The sequence below is a fragment of the Leptosomus discolor genome, chromosome 7, assembly GCF_034619465.1.
Source record: "Leptosomus discolor isolate bLepDis1 chromosome 7, bLepDis1.hap2, whole genome shotgun sequence".
Taxonomy (NCBI): Eukaryota; Metazoa; Chordata; class Aves; order Leptosomiformes; family Leptosomidae; genus Leptosomus; species Leptosomus discolor.
This window is the reverse complement of record NC_141397.1, coordinates 20,903,228-20,925,419: the sequence shown is the minus strand read 5'-3', so window position 1 is coordinate 20,925,419 and position 22,192 is coordinate 20,903,228. Positions and strand designations below refer to the sequence as shown.

Below are 22,192 nucleotides of genomic sequence, written 5' to 3'. Positions count from 1 at the left end.
ATATCCATTGTTCCTTTGCAGTGATTCTGTAATCTCAGCTGCCAGAGCCATTGGGCTGTTAATGGAGAGATCAGCTTAACCCTGTGTCAGATCCTCAACTGTACTTTGGGCCTTGCATCCAGCTTGCTCTTGACTTGAGTCTAATGTTAAGCTCTGCTGTCCTGGGAGCCTAGAAAGCACCACCAGGATGGTGCTCTCTGCCATTCAGTATGGATATCAGAAATAGCCAAAACACAAGGTTTCAGCAGGAAGCATTTTTTTCATCATGCAATGTTCATGTGAGAGGCAGTTGTGGAGGTCTGACAGGGGCAGTAAACTCTCTCACTACTCTCCCACTGTCTGATCCAGATTTTCAGATTTCCAAATCCTTTTCAGTCTTCCTGTTATTCAGCTTTATGCTATCATTCTTTACCTGCATTTCTACGTTCTGCTTTACAGGGACAGATGGTTATTTACCCCTAAGACAGGTGATTCACCCTCTCTCCATGGATGGACTCAAGGTCACTGACAGCAAACAGTAGTAATTTGACATACATTTTCTGAGTGTGGCTGGAAAAAAATGGAAGCCTACTGCTCTGCAGAGTGTCTACTGGAAGCAGGGAATGCTTTTAACTTGAGAACTGGGTTCTCTGAAAAGACAATACAAGAAATATGTGACTTTTAAAAAGAGTCTCAGCATTTGCTGGAAAAAGCAGCTTTACTGAGGATGTCTGCTTTTAGAGACTCCACCTGCTTTTCATTAGAGACTGCATTACTTGGGTAATTTACAGCAGCAGGTAGAAGTTGCCCTAAGTTTAACACGTTCAAAAGAAGAAGCGAGCTCAAGAACTGCATGACATTTCTATGCAGACCATCTCAGGATTTCTGCTTTCTCTTGCACTACACAAAGTTTTGTCTTTGCTCGTATAAACAAGCTGATACTGCATATGAAATTAAATATTTTGCCTCTTCATGTTGTACGAACGCGGGAATAAGGTAGGTTTTCTCAATCCACTTGTGTTACAGAGTAGCAAGGAAAAGGGTGGTAAGTCAAGTTTGTACTACCCTTGTATCCATTTGGCATCCAGTTCTAAACAGGTCCTTACACACCTGACAGGAATCGCCACTTCAGCTGCATTGGTTTGTTAATGGTTTTGCCCTCTGTCAAAATAGTTTGATGAAAGAAGTAGAACAGGTTTTATTTTTAGGTATTGTAATGCGTTGACGCTACATGCAGCTTGTAAGGTATTTTAAGTAGTATCATCGAACACAGGACTGTTTAGTATGGTGGCTATAGTATAAAAAGAATTAGAATATACCTCTACAACATTAAAATATTTTCTAGTGATCATTAAAAAGTTATAACCTGGGGCAAAGGATGAAGCTTCATAACCAGTAAAGTGTATGTCTGAGTGTGGGTTTTGCCTGTATATTATAATGTGTAATGAAAAAAATTGTGTCCACTCTCATAAGAAATCTTGTTGGACTTCAATGGCACCGGTCTGTAGGGAAACGAGCTTTGGCTGAACCTTTAGAAACACCAGTAATGTTAAGCAGCACAATGGTTACACTTCCAGCAGTTTCTTTTTCTGAGATGCTATAACATGTCTTTTACAGGCTTTGAATTCTTCCTTTTTACTTTTATTTTGTTTATGAGATGGCAGTCTCTTAATAGTATCTAGATCAAATATGAAGGGGTTTTTTTTGTATTTTTGATGACTCTAGACATTGTTGATTTGAATATCTAGTGTTAGGTATGCTCTGCCATCATGAGCTAGCTTATTGGCTCCAATAAAAAAATTCATAACATTATAGCCAATAACAAGTATTTGAAAAACAGTCAATACACTTAAAGCCTGTGTCTTCTGAAGGTGATAGTTTTTACCCCTAGCGATTTTGTGGTAATTTTCCACACTTTCTGTGTAGATCACAAATATACATAAAGGAAGAAATTCTGTCTCTCAGCACAGTCAAGAAACTTTTGGTCACTTCATCAACTATGCAATGAAGTGAGAAAGGAATTTTGATTATTTTCCTGTCCATTTGCAGTATCTTGTCTTATTCAGTTCAGCAAGCTGCTATATAAAAATGTTTTCCTCTTCCTTTTTTTTTGTATGTTTACCAAAATATATCACACAACTTTCAAACCACTTGAATTCAGAGTCTTTGTCTTATTAGATGGGTATGTGTGTATAAAAATTCACTAAGCTATTTCAATAAAAGACTAAATACAAAAATCTAACTAACCAGAAGCCTGACAGCAGCTCCCAAGGGGTTATGTAGACTCCCATGATGTCTTAAGACTATCAAACTGTATTTCAAGAACAAAAGCTCTTACATGTTTGGTACTGTAAATTACCAAGTGCTTTCTTCATCCACCGAAGCCAGAAGAGCTTACTTACAGCTAAATCTAGATGTATATATTTAAAAACAAAACTTAATGTATTCACTGTATTACACCAAACAGAGAAAAAGGAAAGGAAAGCTTACACCCACAGTATCTTTCTTTTGGTGAATGTGCACAGTGCGCCACCTTAAGCCATTACTTCATCCACCCTGAGCCACTTGCTGAATTTCTAATCATCCTTAACAGAAAAGAGAATGCATGCAGCTGCAGGACAACTTATAAAGAAGATTCAAATGCCTGCAAAACACCTTTCATATAGCAAAAAGTCATGTCTCTGGCCAGAGGCAACTCAAGGTTTTTCAACAGCGTGGGAAAGTGTGAATCATGTAGAGGTGGTTTGGGAACTGTGGGTAGTATTATGTAAGCTAATGGCATCTCTCTCTCACTCCCTCACCAACTCAGGCCTCTTCTCCCTCCTCTTCGTCTCCCTTCAGGTTGTGCCCTAGTGGGACCTCCTCTCCAGCCCACCTCCATTACTGTGACCCAGAATCTGCCCCTCCTCCCTTCGCCCCAGTTTTGTAGCTCCTGAGATGCTGTGGGGAGCAGAGGAGAGGGGAAGGATGAAGGCTTGCTGATGTTGTGGGGGCAGAGAGGGAAAGGAGAGGAGCATGGCTTCCTATGCCTGCTGCCAAAGAGAGAGGCTGAAGATGCCATCAGCTGCTGCTGGGAGAGGTGGCCCTCAGAGGGTTAAAAGCTACTCTGAGCACCTTGGCCCCTTTCTTGGCAGTGGCTAAAGCATGGACAAGTCAGCAGTTGGTGCTACACAATGGAGCCTGTCTCTTCTGCCGCAGGCAACAGGGTTGCTTGGCATATGACAGCAATTTCCCACCACAGGCAACTGCCCACTTTGCCCACAGTCTTAATGGGGCTTTATGTTTCCCGTTCCATACTCTACCACCCAAAGCCAATGCAGCTCACATAAAGGGCCCCAGTGTAAAAGGAACAACACCAATATGAATTGTAAAGTATGTGTGTACATACACACGCCAGCGCACATGCACATGAGCAGCCTCAGTGATACCTGCAGCATCAAACTTTTCTTGGAAGCAAGCAGTCTGGTACACTGTCTCCGCTCTGCCTGCCTATGCCAAATCAAAAAGATGAATATCTGGACTCACAAAAGCCTTGAGTCCATTGGCTAGTGGTTGGGTCGCTGGAGGCTGTGTGTGCTGCGCTGCTCATTAAGATTTTTCTGGTTGGTGACCATTGAAAGAGCCTGCTAGGAAAGCAGAACAGAGAAATCAAGTTTACCATCAAATATATCATCAGAATTTGAACTCACTTTCAAAGCTTTTGATTTTGTATGCTCATAAGCTTGAGCAATAACAAGGATGCATTTCTCCACTATTTGTATTATGTTGCCCATAGTGCTCTCTTTCTCAAAGTTACCTTCCTGACAGATTTAAAAGCAGCTTTTTAAACTGTGTACACAGCATTCCTAACACGATTAACTTACCCCCATGGGAAGCAATGATTAGCAGAGCTGCAGTTAAATTTTTAATGTTTGCTTAAAGATTAAAACTTTTTTATTTTTCAATCAAAACATTCTTTCTTTTCAATATCCATTTGCTGGCCATAGTGAGGAGCCAGGGTGTTGGGTCAGTTACAGTATATTTCCTCTGAACCTATTCTATCAATAATCTGTTGAGCAGTTAAAGATTAAAGAGACTGTCTCCCATTTATATATCCTTCACACCTCTTTGTGGTTCATGCCATGATGCTGTAACAGCTACCCTTACTGCAGCATGGAGGATCAGGAACGGCTGAGAATCCACTGTAACAAAACACCTACTGCAATTTTGGAATCAGTTGTGTTCACGGGCTGGTTGGCTCGGAAATGGCATATTTAGTAGGATGAAGTAGCACTGAGGACTGGATAAGTCTCATCCTCCTTAACTTCAGCAACACAAAAGTTACGGGTCTAGGCTGAGAATCTATAGTTAATGGACGATTCTTGAGACAGTGAAAAATCTGTGCTGACTATAGATGGAGAGTGTAAAAGTACATACTTCATGTTTAGACAGATAAGATCTACCTCTGATCTATGCTGAGCTCTTTTGTTTGCTCCCCACCGCGGTATTTTTTGAGATTTCTATTTGCAAAGGAAATGTTCAACAAAAATCTCCACAGAAGTGAATGCTCTTTACAAAGTGATGGGGCTCATTAATTTGATGTCTTCTTGCATGGAAATCACATCAGCTTCCCTAAAAGTTTAGCATGTGCAGTGGTTGTGGAACAAACCAGATGTGCCAAAATGAGCAGTCTGGTATCGTAGGTATCTTACATCTCTAAAATTATACTTGTTCCATCAGTGCATTTAACACCTTCAGATAATCACTTCTGTGTGATCACATCACACTGCTGACAAAGTAAATTCTTTACCACCTTTCCTTTAAGTATAGGTGCTGACACTCAAAATTCCCTGTGAAAAAACTTGTTTTGTCTTTCACAGCTAGGAGTAAACTAGCACTGAAAGGAGTTGTGATGGATGAAGTTTTCAATAATCTACACTCAGATGATTGAGAAGTAATTAAGAAGTAGTTGAAGTGATGATTAACAAATAATTGAATTTCTATAAGTGAGCTACCAGAGCTACCACAGAAGATACCAGCTGAAAATAGTTCTGTTATTCTGGAGAAAATCTATTATTTCCGCATGTCTTTGCAGGAAAATGCTATGTGCAATACATATTCAAACACAGTATTCTGCTTGGTTTCAACCTTGTTTGGTAATCTCTGTGAGTCATATATTTGGTTTTTTATTGTATACAATTTTTTACCTAACAAATTCTGATCCAAAAGCCATACACAGAATCACAGAATGTTAGGGACTGGAAGGGACCTCAAAAGATCATCTAGTCCAACCCCCCTGCCAGAGAAGGACCACCTAGAGTAGGACACACAGGAATGCGTCCAGGATATATATATAATACATATATAATACTTTATGCACCCATTTAATCTTGAGGTAAACTCCATGTTACACCAGTCACATCTAGGATGAATATGGTCCTCAAAGTGTATAAATGATATTTTAAAATAAAGCATTCTCACCAGATGTTAGACAGCCTTTCACAGGAGTTTATGTTGTGAAAGCAGTAATGTGGAATCACTCTATAGGGACAGAGCTCAAGGTTGAAAGAGAAACACATGTAGGAAAAGTCAGAAATACACTCACCTGGTGATCAGCCATGAATCCCTGCAGGACTGAGCACCACCAGCAATTCAAGGGACTAATCCAAGTTATGAGAGGTAGTCAGAGGATACAGGGTCTTACACAGCCCTGTAAGAATTGGCAGGAAGTTGTTAAAGGCATGGCTTGCAAAAAAAGCCTTATAAACACTGTTGTTAACCCACTAACACACACCAGAATTGAATAGGTGTGGAGAGAGAGAGGGAGGAAGGCAAGCATGAAAGGAAGTAGTGGGAAAAACCACAAATTTTTTTTTTTTTGGTACAATTAAAAGCTTTGTTATCAACTTATACTCTCAACTAACCATAAGGAGGCATCCAGATTCAAGCTATTCTTTATCAGATTCCTTAGGCATCTTAAGTTTTCTTAACTACTGATATCCAGATTCAAGAGTTTTGATTCTTGTAATGCCATAAAATTAATTGTGAAGAGAAACCTGCAGTTCTGCTTGTAATCTCTCCCTTCCCCTTCCATACTGCTTTGTTAAGCTGTCAGGCTGTCCTCTTCTACATCTTTCTTAGCCAGTGTAGTTGTTTTTATCCACTGGAAAAAAAAAAAAAAAAAAAAAAAAAGAAAGGTAAGCAAATCTATTACCTCAAATGCTTTCTCATTGCTGGGATATCATTAAAAGCAAAAATGACAGGAAAAATATCCAATTCACTCTACTTCCAGACTGCAGCGTTTAATAGAAGACATATTTGTGGTGGGATCTGACTGAAATATGCAACTCTTTCTCTGTTAGGACCTCAGATAATAAACTTGAAAGAGTTCCCGGCAGTGACCTCATTGCATTGCCAATATTATGTCCACTTGAGGATCTCTGATAGTTCAGATTTTTACGACCTCTGAGGTGTCTATTCTTCTTGCAGGACTCTCAGAAGCAGACCAGATTGTGGATAGCCAAGGTGTAGCAGACAACAGTGACTTTGACTCCCGCAGGCAAGTCATCGTCTCTGATTTTGCTGCCATTGACTATTACAGTTATTACTTCTGGCACTCTTTCAAATATCTGAGGTGTAACTTCTGTGTGAAAGGCCGAGGCAAACACCAAGTCAGTTGGAGGCACAGGGCATGCTGGCATACCTGAAACCAAGAGCAGAGTCACGAATCACAAAGAGTAATAAAAGTAGGCACTTTCCCAACATGTTTAATACCATTTGGATCCACAGACCCACCCTGCACTGCAGACTCATCACATGGAAAAATGTTGCTGCGTGCTGGGCCACGCTTCAGGAAGACAGTGAGGTCTTCTCTGACACTGCCTAGGTTTAACTGTAGTCCTGAACTTCTAAAATCAGAGCTGGCTTATTTGACCTCAGGAACACCTTCAGATCAGGGTAGGGAAAAGACCACACTGCACAGCTGTGCCATAGAGAGAAGCAAATAGGGAAGTCTGCAGCACTTCATTTCTGAGAGTTCAGGGAAGGACAATTTTCTGGAGACACAATAGCTTCTTAAACAGTAACACTATTCACTGCACAGAGATGTGCTTATCAGCTTATAACACTAGTTCCTAGCAAAGCTTTCAAGGTGTACAGCTCATTTACTTGCCCAAATTTATGCCAGTGTTTTCAATGACAGCAGTTACAGCACCCTGCAAGAAAGAACTAGGATAGCATTAATGACTGGCTAATTTAGCAGGAAAGGCAGGACAGTCAGAATTAGGGAATAAGGCAGCTTAGGTAAAGACAGGGAGATCAGAAATTGTAAAAGAAGGAAAGAGTACATCCAGTGTGTCCTTTTGCGTGAAGCGAGATCAATATACCTATACTGTCCCTGAGAGACATTTGTATAGTATCTTCTTAAAAGCCTGCCAGAAAAGGAAAGTCCACAGCCTCCCTAGCAAGCATGGAGTTACTCTGCTCTTGATGACCCTTGCCACTTGCCTTTCACGTCTGATTTACATCTCCTGCTGTAAATTATACAGATTTGTTTTTGCTTTGCACTTCACTTTTCTTCTTCAAGATACCACTGAGAAGGCTGATATCATGCCTGCTGCTATTCCTTCCTATCTCCATTATCTTTAGGCTAAGTGAACTCAAATTATTCAGCCCTTCCTTAAGTCACTTTTGTTGTTCTTCCCTGGGCTCAGTGCTGTCTGTCTACATTTTCCACAGTGTGTGCTACCTACCAAGGTGCCACCGTGCTCCAGGTACATAAAACTCATTCATTTGTGTGTCCAATATGTAAAACAGTTTGGTCAGTGCACTGCAGGGTGAGATTTGGGGCTTTCACCACATTGTGCTGATGAGACAGATTTGCTCTCTGACTGCCGAAGCAAGGAAATCCTTCTATATTGTTGCTGCTGCTATTTATCTTCATTCAGACAATTGCTCCCTGTTAAGAGTAGTGACCTGTGTTCAACTCCTTTAAACTTCATTTTGTCAATGTCAGGGCATTTCTTTGATTTATCACAAAAACTAAATGTTGGTGCACCTTCAGATTAGGGAACAGAGAATCAGGTGATGATGGCAGGGAACTGCAAAAGGCTGAGAGGAAGACAGAGCCAGAGGGTGGAAGAAAACAAATAATTACTCTGCATTTCCCTAAGCAGCCTGGATGCAAAAGATGATGGAAGCAAAGTATATGTTTAAAGGGAGCCCTCATTAACAGAGGTAAAGCAAGGCCAGTGGCTATCTTAAAATTTACAGTAGTAACAAAGAAAGCCTGCAGAGAGGCCATGAAATAGGAAATAAAGGAAAAGTTTCTAGCTCTTAGTGGAAATGTTTAATAAATTAACGAATGGTGACATGACAGACAAGGAGTATAATGCCTGATCTCCCTACAGAACTGCTGCTGTAGAGCTCTGCCTTTCACAGACTAGCTAGCGGAGCTGTCATTAGCTGGTGAAACCCAGGTACCAGTTTAGACAAAGGTGGGATTTAGCTAGTGGGATTTAGCATGTCTAGCTTTGCTTAAAACATGTTACAATGTGGATAAATCAACTTTAAATTGTCATAAGTGACAGTTTTCCAAGTTAACCAAAAAAGGAAAACAAAATGGTGTTACTCAATAACATTCATCAAAACTCTTCTATCTTTAAATACTACTACTCTATCAGTAACATATATTTTGTACCTACTAACTCACCATGTTCCCTGTAATAGGAAAGGCTTTTCTGGGTAAAGTGGAATTGCTGATTTACCCACATATTTCCCGATCTTTCTTTAATTTTAATCTGTATTCTCACAGTAGCAACATTGATTCAGTCCTTATTTTCCTTTCCAAACTTAAAGAAACAGCAGATACAACTCAGCTCATCTTAGAGCTCAGGAACCTGGTGTTTCACTCACAGTTCAAAACACATCTATACATTTCAAGCAGCTGGCTAAACTAATCCCAAACCCTGAAGTACAAAACTGGCTTAGGAATTTTGCACAAAGATATAGGACAATGTGACAGCCAATTAATCATCTTTAATTAAATAGAAGCATTATTTATGGCTAATCAATGAAAGCAGCCTTGTTACATAATCTTTGGCATAGAACTCCTGCCACATATGTAAATGCCATGGTTCAGGTAAAGCACACAGTAAGCCAAGGAGTAAAGGGCAAGGAGCTGGCATTCTCTCCATCCTTAAGAGCGGAGTTAAGTGAAAGCAAGAGAAGCCAGACTGGTCTGGGCAGCAAAAAGACAAACAAACCCAAACGAACCAGTATGGGACGAGGAGCCCATCTGACAGCATTTGGCAGGTGATAGCCAGGTTCATAATGCTGAAGACTGGAGGGTGTCTTGTCTGGTCACTGTGCAAACATAATAGAAGTTGTCCAGATGGGCTCCTAGGAAAGAAATCTGGAGAATCCCCAGCAGTTGAACCATTGTGTGGGCAGCTATGACAGATTAAACAATAAGAAACATGTTATAGAGTCAACATTTGGGCTTTTAAAGAGGAGGTAAAGGGCCAGGACTGGCACAGTAATATTTTCCAAAATTCTTCTCCAGAATCATGCATACTGCCAGAAAGAGACAATGTCTTGATGAGAAAATGGCATAAGGAGGAAGAACCAAGATTCAGTGAGTACTGGGGGAAACTTTGTAGCTTTTCCAGGAAGAATGATCTTCATTTAAACTAAAATGATACCAAATTGCTGACAGTAAAAATTAAACAGGTTTTGGCAGAATATTTAAAGGAAAGACTAGGGGATCGGTGAATGGATGTGAAAGAGTATGGTATTTGCAGTGACATTTCCTCTGGGTTGATATCAATAAATGCTTTGTATCCTCAGATTAAGCCTGGGGCAAAAGCTGGCAAAACTCAAAAGGGAGGCTGAAGAGATGGAATCTCATCAAAAGAGAGCACAAACTATCTCACCAGAAAGGCGATGCCATCTGTGGCGTGTTAAAGGAAATTACAGAGGCTGCAAAGGTAGAAAGCCCAGCAATGAAAGACTCCATTTGACTGCCATGATGATGACACCCTACTGCCGTGTGACATTTAAACAAAGATAACATTTCTAGATAATACATTCACACCGGCATAAGAAAGGCTACTATGAGGTAAAAGAAACCTTTTGAGAGGCATAAATTACAGTAAAACGGAAAACAGAGAAAAAGAAACTTTGGAAACCATATGTAAGAATACAATAGGGCAAGGCAAAATATATTATCAGGAAAAAAAAAGTCTGTAAGACATAAAAACAAATAATAAACCCTTTTTCAAATATATTCAGGAAAGAGAATCTGACAGAGTCTGTATGGCAAATAACTGATGAATGCGCAAAAGAAGATTTCAAAGAAAACAAGTCCATGGCAGATAATTAAATAGATACTTCGCATCTGGGTTCACCATGAAGGAGTTCAGGGAGGTTCCTGTGTTAGAATCCTGTCCCTTTTCTGCACATGTAGGTGATGTACCAAAGGATCTGTCTGCCTGAAACATCTGCCAAGTGGCTAGGAGAGGTTTCAAGCAGTGGTAAATTGCCAAGAGCAGAAAAATACTGACCTAAAGGGTGACATGTTTTAAAGGGCATCAGGAATGAATCAGTTGAACTGCTAACTATGCTTTGCAGCCTCTTGCTTAAAACTGCTCTAGTACCAGAAGGGTGAAAATTGGCAGAATTGGCATTGGATCTTAGAGCAAAATTCTGGGGAATTTATAGACCAGCATAATGTATGCAGTAGGGAAACGAGTATGAATTATAAAAAAGGAGCAGAGTTGGTAGAGACAATGATAAATGTGCTCTATAAAGGAAGAGCCAACATGTAAGGTGAAGTCTTTTACTATAAACATATCTTTGAAAGAATTGTTAGCCGTGTGAACAATACAGGTCTACCTGATAGTCCTGGATTTCTAGAAGGATTCTGACAAGTTCCTCAACGAAAGCCTTCCCAAAATAATTAATGTTGTCACTTGATATAAAATCTTCTCACAGGTTAACATTAAATACAGTTACTAAATTAAACACTATTTAATACTAGTTAAAATACAGTAAGGGAGACTAGGAATAGATCAGTTTTTTGAGGAAAGCTGTCAGTAGAGACACATGTGGATCTGTGCTTAGACCTGTGTTGTTCACAATGTTTATCAGTGACTTAGAAAAAAAGAAGCGAACAGTGATGTTCCCGAAGTGGCTGAAGACAGTAAATTACTTGGAACAGCAGGAATGAAAACTGACTGCAAAAATATTACAGAAGGATTTCATGATAGTGGATGACTGAATGATCCTATGTCAAATTAAATTATTTGCAGGTAAAAGTGGTGCACATGGTAAACACAGCCCAGTCTTAACTTTGTGTTTATAATGACCAGTCCTGAATGAGTCCTGAATAGCTTAGCTGTTTTCCCTATTTAGGGAAAAAAATGTTGGAGCTATAACAGACAGCCCTATAAAAAAAATGAACTCAGTGCTTAGTATTGATCCACAAGTTAAAATGCATCTTAGGAATTATCAGGGAAAGAATAAAAAAAAAGTCCAGGGTGGCCTCTTACTGTGAATAATGTGTGCGGTACTTCCCCCTAATAATGAAAAAATACATAATACAACTATGGGAGGCACAGAGAAAGTCTATTATGGGTAAAGAATGGTTTCCTTATAAAGAATAATTAACTAGACTAGGAGTGTGCACATGGAAAATAGAAGCCTGAAGAAAGAGATGACAGAGATCTGTAAATGAGCAATGACACAGGAAAAACTGAATAGTCAATAACAATTTGCTCGCTTTCATAATGTGAGAACTACAGATGAGACAAATATGTATAAAAGAAGGTACAATTTCATAAAGAGTACAATTTCATAAAGCATGTAATTAAGCAATGAAGCTCATTGCTTTGGGCTGTTGTGAACACCAAAGGTTTGCCTATATTCAAATAAATTCAGAGCAAAAAAAAAGAATCCATTAAGGGCTATTAATCACAAAACTGCTATATACAAAAATGGTATGTTGAAAATTAAAGATGTGATTCTGCAATAACTCTAGCATGAATTTTCTGACAGGGACGGCCTGTGAAAAAAAAATCATTTTATTTGTGTGCACGGGTTTCCATACAATGGAAGAGAACATGAATCTAAGACTGAAGCAGGAAAAGCCCATTATGTCTTAAGCCATAAAAAGACAGTGTGAAAGAAAAAGCCCCTGGCATTCAGTGACACTTCTCCATCACACGCAAGTCCACCTCACTCGTCATACTGAAAAGTAACACGTGCCACAAAAGTCTGTGCATATCAGCGTATCATTACAAGAAAGACTATGCTGGGACACCTATTGGTTTTTCTGTATCGTTTGGAGAAAATGAGCATTTTATGCTGTACTGTGTTTTGTGAATTTGTTCTCAAAAATTATGCTAGAGTGGGTCAGTCAGTCCAAACCAGCCACAGGAAATCATATAACCACAAGCAGTGCTGTGGTCACCTTCACAGCAAGCACGAAGGACTCTGGAAATTCAGAGCTTAAAGCATGAACGGTGATATATGTACAACCCACAGATGTAAGGATGTCTTGTGAGCTTGTCAGAAAAAACATGACAACTACTTTTTTTTGCTTTAAAATTGTGCAATACATTGTTCTTTTATCTGCACTAATTTCTTTGCAGGCTTCATATCACAATATATTTTCTGCTAAAGTAATGAGGCAACCATCAGGGAAGACAGCACAGGGCTGCTTAACACAGCTCCCACAGAAGAAGTGCAGCAAAGATCCAGAAACACAAGTTTAGTAATGTATGACATAAATTATGAAATATATTTCTGGGCCAGCTTTTATTGGACAGTTTAGTCAGAGAAAATTAGCTGGAAATCCCTTTCTGCTTCAATCCAGGTTTCTTTTTTAGTTTAAAAATATGACATCCTGTAAAATCCTTCAGAATCTGATAAACTGGGTTAGTTTTAAAAAGAAAAGTTTTCTGTATGTACAGTGGAGATTCAGCCATTTTGAGAAGGGAGGGTGGAGTGTACTGATCCTGTTTTTCTACAGTTCTTTTTAGCCTTCTTTCCAAGGAAGAGAAGGTTAATATTGTTACAGAGTCCATCTGTCTATCTTGCCATGCTAGAATTGTGAACATGTTGAACAGTTTCAACTAAATGTGACAGACAGGTAGAGATCTCAAAGTTGTGAAGTTCATGCAGACTTTACAAAGATGACTAGCAGTACAGAGGCTAGAGACAAATGTAATACTCTATTGAGAGGAAAAGCAGGGTGTGAGCCCAGTTGCAAACCATGCTGTCCAGGAGACACATCGTGTATACCCAGCCATGGCAACGGATGATTATATGCATCCACTTCATTTTAGAGATTCCTTAGGTTTTACAGTGCAAACATCACTAAGAAAGTCCAAGTGCTTGTATGCTAGACAGGTTAAGATATGTGAAGCAAAAAGCAATGGCAAGCTTCACAAAGACAGGAGCAGAGGCATCAAACAACTTCAGCTGTGGCACAGCATTAATATGTCTCCAAGTTTTCAGTTGAGTTTTTGTTCATTTTTGGGTTTCGTGAAATAGTTAGAATAGATGCAAATTTCTTATTACAAATGATCTGACTTTTTTGAACTATTTTCTTTGGCTGGGGTAGATCAAAGAGAAGGGTTTGAAAGAACAAGAACTGATAGAACTGTAAATCAAATGGATTTCAGTGTTCAACTGTGCTGTGAAAGAGCAAGGAGAGAGCAGAGGAAAGGATGCTGAGAGTACTGCAGAAATGCAGAAGCAGGACAGTTGGGGTGATGGCAGCAAGCAGAATGGGAGAACCCCACTTTCCAGCCTTTTCCTCCTTACCCTCCCAGCTTGGCCAAGGATGTAACTCTTTTTTTTTTTTTTTTTTTTTTTCCCATTTAAATGAACGAAGAACAAAACCAAAGAACTTTGCACAGGATAAAGTGTTTTTTCAAATATTGAGGTATTCATTCTTTACCCCATCTTCTTTAGAAGAGACTTCTTGAACAGTAGAATGGATCTTATTCCCCCATACTCACCTTACAGTTTCTTATAGCTTAATAAAGTGTAATGGGTCTGCCTGAGATGCAGCCCTCACCATGCTGTGCAGTGGCAGCCAGATAACACACCAGTGTTTTGGCTACTGCTGAGCAGGGCTCACACAGCACCAAGGCTGTTTCCCCAACACTTCCCCAGTAGGCTGGGGGTGGGTACAAACTTGGGAGGGGCTATAGCCAGGACAGCTGACCCAGACTGACCAAAGGGATGTTCCATACCACATGACGTCTGCTCAGCAATATAAGCTGGGGAAAACAGGAAGAAGTGGGGGACATTCGTTCCGCATTTGTCGTCCGGAGCAACCACTACGCGTACCGGAGCCCCGCTTCCCAGACAGTGGCTGGGCATCACCTGCTGATGGGAAGGAGAGAATCAGATCTTCTGTTTTGCTTTTGCTTCCGCGGGTGGCTATTTGCTTCATTAAACTGTCTTTATCTGACCCACGTGCCTGTTGTTACATTTTCTCTCCCCTGTCCAGCTGAGGGGGTGAGAGTGATAGAGTGGCTTTGGTGGGCACCTGGCATCTGGCCAGGGCCAAACCACCTCAAAAAGAAACAGTAACCAGTCCTTTAAGAATACCCAGGTCAAATTCTTCATTTACAGAAATAACGTGTAAAAGAATCTCTTCTACAAAGTTCATGTCAGAGTTCTTTTGTAAAATAGGTTCAGTAATTTATTTTTAAGAGAAGTTTAGTTCAGCAAGAAACCCATTATTACAGACACATACCTAAGGTATTTCTACTGGCAATTCTGATATAGTTAAAATACTTTTTGTTTCGGAGCACAATTTAAAAATCGTTCTTCCATGCTATATTGGGTATGCCAATTCCAAATTAAAGAACATAATGTGTGAAGTAGTTGGTAATTTTAATGATATCAGAATGGACTAATTTTCCTGGGATTTTTAGCTTTGTCTATAAAAAGAAGACGATGTTCTGTGTTGGACATATTATAGTTAAGAAGCTATAAGGAGCTATGGCACATGCTCATTTCTAGCTGTTAATATATTAAAATCATTATCTGAAGCTTCATGAAATGTGTAACCTTTGAGCAGTCATCATGTTTTCCATTTTTACGATGACTTGAAATTACATAACTCAAATGCAAAAAATCTCTTTCCCTTTTTTCCTGTATCAGAACTCCATTATGGCCCAGCTCCTCACAAGTACTCTTGTAAGATAAAGAAAACTATTTTTTCTTGCACTCTACCCTCACATTTTCCAGATTCTTGCACCTCTGAGGGAGAATTCCATTTTGTGAGGTGTGAATGGTGCTGTAAAATGCAAAGGGGATATACACATGCTATCTCAGAAAGATATCAAATTTAAATTTTACTTTGCAGTTCTCTTTCATCTGAAATAAATTGTTCTATGGATGCTTTTTGTGCAGAACATTTTAATAAGGAAGTATATACATGTTATAGAAGAAGCATTGAGATAAATTGAAATCCTGCAATGTAGCTTCATAATAACAACAGGAAAAAATTAAACGCAAAATTCATGGCACCCTGCAAATCAGCACCAGTAAAGAGCCCAGATGAACTGAACACTGTGGTAGAACACAGCTTCTCAATAGCTTCATCTGTGCTTTACAGAGGCTATATATTAACATCAGACCTCAAGTACATTTTCTGGTTTCTGAAAGCAATGCAGTGCTTTTAATTCTCCGAGGCATGAGAGACAGGTAGTGTAATTTCAAAACAAGTATCTTTCTAGTGACCTTGTTCTCTGAAACCTTGAAGAGAAACAGACATCTCTCTGGAATGCAGTGTACTTCCAGAGTAAAATCATGAACTGCTTCCATCTGTCTTCACATTACTGTATGCCTTTTAAGGGGAGCACATTTCTTTTCCCCTTCCCAGACATCTGAGAAGCAAAGCAAACTAAAACATCTCCTTATGAATACCGAAATTTATTCTATGATTCTTCAGTTATTTCTCCCCATCTTCTGCATGCTCTTTGTATTTAAGATAGCAAGTATTTTGTTGAGGAAATCTCTTCCCAACTCATATGCTTGATTGAGCCCACAGACTTAATGAGTGCTCCTGTAGAACCCTGTGATGGAAATAGATGGGAATAAAACATCTCTGATCACTGTGGAGCTTTGTAGTCCCTAACAACAAAACACAAGCGGCTTTTCCTCTTAAAGATGCAGGAGAAAAGGAAAGATGAAAAAGCTAAGGATATGGAAAGTGGACAATCCATTAGCTCCATCTGCAGTTAATCTGATATAATCTGATAGACTCTCTAAACATCTCTCTGAAGGACATGAAATCCCTGCCTTCTGGCCTCCCACTGACCAAGACCCTCTCTGCATTCATCACCGTTTTTCATAGCAGATACTGCTAAAAATAACTTCTCATCTAGCAGTTTTCAAAAGAGCCATCATCAGATCATGATTTCAGCAAACATTGCTAATGCATTCTTAAGGGATGATGAATAGCAGAAACTTGCATGGGAAAGCCATTTCGTCTCTTCACGGTACTGATGATTTTCTTCTTACATCATGGTATCTGTGGTTGGTATTCACACCTTGAGAAGGGCATGAAAGCTAGAAAGAATTCAGGAAAAAGTTCGGAAGCATGATTTAACATCAGATTGCAAAACCACAAAACCCATTCTCAGGAAACTCAATTCAAGAAAAAGTCAGGAATGGTTTGCGGGACTTTTTCCAGAACAAGGTCTGCTCCTTTCAAGCTAAGCTAAGCACCTACTGACTATTCTGATACCTACTCTGCAGTTTAGTTTATATTCACTTAAATCTTTGAAACAGCATGAGCGGACAGGAAACAAAACACAACTTTTTGCTTTAAAAAGCTAACTGAGAAGAGACAGCAGGTGAGTAGAGAAAGCATCAGGCTTTCCATCCCCCTTAGAGAGTGTTCTGTCAGAAAATAGACAGACGTTGATGTGACTCATTCACTTGCAAATAGATAAGGAGAAAAGTAATGAAAAGATCAGCTTGAAGCAGGGGCAAGTTTGGAGAAGAGATTCCCATCCTTCCACTTGGTATTGTAAGGATGAATTAAGACCCATCTAGGGCTAATTGATATAGCAATGTTACTATTTTCCCTTCTGGTTTGTCTCTTTCAAATACAGACTCCACTTTCACCCACAGCCCCCACTGTCTTCAGCTGCGCTGAAGGGCTTCACATTTCTGAAAATTGTGCCTTAACTTTCTAGTTACTCCAGGTTTTTTTCTTCTTAGTGAAAGCTCTTGTTCTTAAAGGAGTATGTTTTCTATCAGCCTGCAACAGTGCCCTTGAGTACAATGGAGGAGTGAATGAAATAGTCTTTATGGGGACATGGTCTTCAGACATCTCTTCTGTTTCAAAGCTAGAGATAAAGACAGGATACAGTTAGGATGTGTGGTGACAAAACATTCACAGGTAGCTCCTTCTAAATCAGAAGGGAAGTTAATTTCCAGAGAAAATTGCTCAAGCCTGTTGACAGAATTGAACACCTAATTATAACAGAAATACAAACAGGCTGAAATTACAATTTAATAGGCTGAAAAAAAAGAACAAATTTTCAGCTGGTGTGGTATTCTTCTCACTGCCCTGCCCTCCCCCCCCCCCCCCCCCCCCCCCCCCTTAAAAGATGCCATTTAGTAGAACTGCACAGAACAAGAAAATACATTATTTCTTTTGGTATCAGAACAATGTTCTCTTTCCTGATTTCTTACGGTCGCTTCTCTTGAAAAACTAACTCTTAAAAAATTATCTATATACAGTTAAAAAATACCTGAGTGAAGGTTAGAAATGCTTTTGCACACTGCATGGAAGTGCAGAAGAATGTACACATAGCTCTCAAGCAAACACAGACTTTAGTGAGAATAAGAAACAAAGCTGATTATTACAAGTCAATGATACTGTTATTATCAGCCATGATCCAAGGTAATGTATACATAAACCGCCACAAGAGAAGAACTCAGAACAGGGCGAATAAGAGATGGTGTTTCTAAACATTAGAAAACAGAAACAAGAACTCTCAACCAGCTGCTCTAGCTATTTGCCTCCAAGAGGAGAAGGAAAGGATTTCAGAAACTTTGATTCTGCTCATTATTTTGACAATTTTTTTTTTTGATCCAAAAATTCAGATTCTTCCCCAGGCTCATGCTAAAGCTGCCCTAACAAGTAGGTATAAGCTGACAATGTGCCTGCCTACATAACAGAGATTCTTATGGTCTATACAGTAGTAATGCAAATCAGGAAAATTTCAGGAACTTTAACATTGTTCTTAGTCGAGCTTCAAGGAAGCAACTCCGAAGACAATGGCTTGGAGTCTTCGCATTTCCTATTGCCTTCATGTCTCCTTTGCTGACCTGAACCCTGGCCTCACAGTTCTTTTGCAGCACTTTTCTGGTGTGTGTCCTGCTGGGCAGCTCCCTAGTGAATCTCTGCACTGGCCGTGAGCCCTTTGCACTTTGATTCAGTTTCAGAACCAACCAATGCCTTTGGCAGGAGGAGTCACAAAACTGGCTGCCTCAGTTTTGATTTCCCTTTTCTCATTATATATTTAAGCCCTCATGTAACAAAAAAAAGTAGCATTTCAACATTAAAACTTATTATTGCACTTAGAAATTTTCAGAAGGGCACAATGTATAGTTTTGGGTGACTACAAAGGTGTATTTAAAACACAAAAGTAATACAAAGGTTATCATTAATTTTGTACAACAATTTTAGATTTGTTTTAAAACATAACATAGTATGCTGTCAATTTCTAATGTGTTTATTACGGTGAAGTTCCACTCTTTATCTTTGCTAATCAAGCAGACTTTTAACCAATCAAATAAAAAACTTGTTGAAAATACCAATAAGGGGAGTGCTCCAAAAGCAAATCTTACTCACCATTAACTTCCCAATATTAAAATAATTATGTAATGGACTTACACAGGTCTTTGGCTCTGAAAGAGGAGCGTGCTACACTTTCCCTTGAGGTCTTCTGGTGGGTAGTTTTCCTCACCTGTTCAGAAGACAGTAATAAAATTCATTCGTTTTGTGAGACTTAGAACATTTTGGCAAAGCTTAGCCTTTTATGCAAGAACAGCTGCAAATCAAGTGACTTCATTAATTTTATACACAAACACTATATGTAGAGATGAATGCTATGGTGGTCTAATTCAGCACCCATCAACAGGAAAAAGGGCAACTAACTTGCATGAAAAAATCACCTAAATAAACTTATGTTTAGGAGAATGTGAGAATTATATTTATACTATATGAATTTTTGAACTTCCTTAGTAAGTTGTTCTGACTTTTTAGCTAAAAGTCACTAACAAAGTCTATGGATAACACAACATCCAATGTCTTTGTCTATACTCAGTTTAACACACTTTGTAGAGGATACAGGGAATCATCAGTCTATTTTCATTTTCATTTGACAGACAGATTTTATATTTTTACAGTAGCAAAAAAGTTAGGTCTTGGACTTCCAAAGCTGACTGATGAGGTGGAAGTATCTAGATCCCACTGAAGGTCAGCTGAAGCTGCTCTTTAATGAGAGCAGAGCACTTGTCAATATTTCTTTCCAGTATAGAGCATTTAGCTCCACAGTCAATTTTTTCTTCTAACTCCTAGCAGCGCAGCAGGATCTCCAAATACACATTATAAAATGAATGCTTAACTCATTCCATTTGCATTCTCCATTGGCCTGTATGTAAACACCCTGACAACAGCTGATTTTCCTCTCTAGCTATATGTTTTCCTTGCTGAACATACAATATATGATAAGGACAAAGTTGCTCAAGGAACTGCACTGAGGAGTTCCTATCCTATTAGAAGCCACAGGTCTCAGTGACGTTAGAATCTAAAGGCAATGGGAAAACAATTACCTGACGGTGAGGGTGCTCTGCCTTAGAAAGTTGGTGGTGTTTGTGCTTTGAAAAGAACATTTTTATAAGAAAATACTTATTTCTCAAAATCAGGAATATTTCTAGGCAAAGAAAAAGCAGCTGTGCTCCCTGACAATGGCAATCTTAGCAGCGCTTCTTTCAGCATCAAAGCCATATCAATTCCATCAGTTGTTCCTGGCTAAACTCTTCGTGAAACTGATGGCAAACAACAGGCCCTATAGATGTCAGTCACCAAAATAATGACACCTGGAATGAAGGAGGATGGATATAATCCCTGATTTTACCCAAAGAACAAGGCTGAAGACCTCTGTGAAGGGAGCATGAATATAACCTGCCCAGCAACGCACATCCATGAGTACACTCCAATCTTATTCACCCAGTGCTTTTTCAGAATACTGAAAATTCACAGGGAAATAAAAAAAAAAAAAAAAAACCAACTACCACCTGCGATATGATAACTTACTCCTGAGGAAATATATGAATGGCTTCAGAAACCTCGTTACGTAGTCAAGTTCAGGCTTGTGTATTCTGCCAAGCTGAAGCAAATGCTGTTCCAGAGGAGTGCTTGCAAGCTCTTCCAATTCCCTTCTGTCATAGGATTTTCCTAGTGAAATTGCAAGCAGTGCATAGCCTTGGCACTTAGCTTGCAGGGAAATTTTTTTTAATGTTGTTTTGTCCCATTGACTCGTTTTTCCAGCAGATATAATGATGATAACTTTGAGTTGCCTTGGATTGGGAACCTGTGAGAAAATGTTGTCAATTGTCCACTGTATGGCAGAGCCAACAGCAGCCTCTCCATTCAGCTGTTGAAGAGATTCTTTAATGTATCTTCTCATTCGATCTTTACTGTGGTAGGTAATGAAGTCAAATTCCTTCTTTACTGGCGTCTTGCCTGTGCCTGCTTTGAAACCTGGTAGTGCATGGCTCACCACAGCTATTCTATCCCCTACAACAGATGTTTTCGGATCTGAGGAAATGTTGAATGCAGTGACTGCTTTGCTCATGAAGTCTTTAACTTGCTCAAATTCAGCACCACTCATTTTCTGGGAACTATCCAGAATGAATGCAGCATCAACATGCGCCCTTGGTAAACGGGGCCTGGGACGTTCACAGAAAGCATCTGGTTTACATTTGTCTGCAAAAGAAAGTAAAATTAATTAGCTTTTTTTTTTTTTTTTTTTTTTTTTTACACAAATCAAAAAGCAAATATGTAACAATGAATGTGATCACAGATCTAAAGTGTCAGAATGGCCAATTTCAAAAATAAAAAGGAAAAAAAAAGAATAAAACCACTAGAAAGACCTCAATACACATTAGGGAAATAAAGGCTGACTCAAAACACATTCTGCAAGACAGCTGGTGCTCTGTTTCCCATTGAAATAAAAAAATATCACAGGAGCAGAGATAATTACATTAAAATTGTTTGGGTTTGGACAAGATTAAAAAAAAGCAAGATTTAGAAAAAATGTGAAATCAGGTCCTTACTTCCCATTAGAATCAGTAAAACCTGTTTACTTCAGTATGTATTTGATAAGGTATTTGATTCTTTTGTTATAACAGAGATCACTACACACACCAACTGTAGCAACTTTTTACCATTCGAGCAACATGTCAGAATGTATTTATGTGGCTATTTAAATACAAGGTTTATTCCTAACCAATACAACTGCTGGAAGTGTTTTGAGGAAACCTAAACTATTATGGCACTAAGAGGAGAAATCAATGCTTTTTCAAAAGGTACTTTGGGACAAGAAAAGAAAATGATATTTTCAGAATTGCAATTTTTCCCAGTATTGCAGAAAGTGCAAGTGAAAATCTTCACAATAATGTTCTTCATGGAAGATATTTGTGATATTGGTGACCTTCACCAAATAGTTGAGGACTCTGGTCAGGAGTCAAAGTTGATCAATATTCCAAAAATCGCAAAATGATTGCAGTCAAGACTCAAAAACATTTACTCATCTTTCAAACTTCTTTCTATGAAAAGTAAATCCAACTCAGACCCACAACATACAAGTAGATTTCCCAGATTCCAGCAGAATAATAAGTCTTTCCACCAAGCTTTTAGGTTTGCTAACAGCTGCTGCACTGCATAGACTCATCATAAAGAAGTCTGAGGACCTCACATGCCATGAATGTCAGACCATTAGCTGAGTCATAAAATTAGGTACTCCTTGTTAATACTTCATCTGTGTCCAGCTCTGGAGCCCTCAACACAAGAAAGACATGGAGCTGTTGGAGCAAGTCCAGAGGAGGGCTACCAAGATGGTTAGAGGGCTGGAACACCTTTCCTACGAGGACAGGCTGAGGAAGTTGGGCTTGTTCAGCCTGGAAAAGA

General features: G+C 39.2%; 1 protein-coding gene across 1 annotated transcript in view; it reads right to left on the bottom strand.

Moving 5' to 3' along the window:
* Positions 1-6,061: 6,061 nt before the first annotated feature.
* Positions 6,062-22,192, bottom strand: part of LOC104354156 (collagen alpha-6(VI) chain) — a 66,327-nt gene continuing 50,196 nt past the window's right edge. Inside the window, exons 32-34 of the mRNA XM_086468531.1 lie at positions 20,318-20,989; positions 6,465-6,661; positions 6,062-6,121 (exon numbers count right to left, since the gene is read on the bottom strand). Of these exons, the coding sequence (XP_086324657.1) occupies positions 6,062-6,121; positions 6,465-6,661; positions 20,318-20,989 (929 nt within the window). The remainder of the gene's footprint in view (positions 6,122-6,464; positions 6,662-20,317; positions 20,990-22,192) is intronic.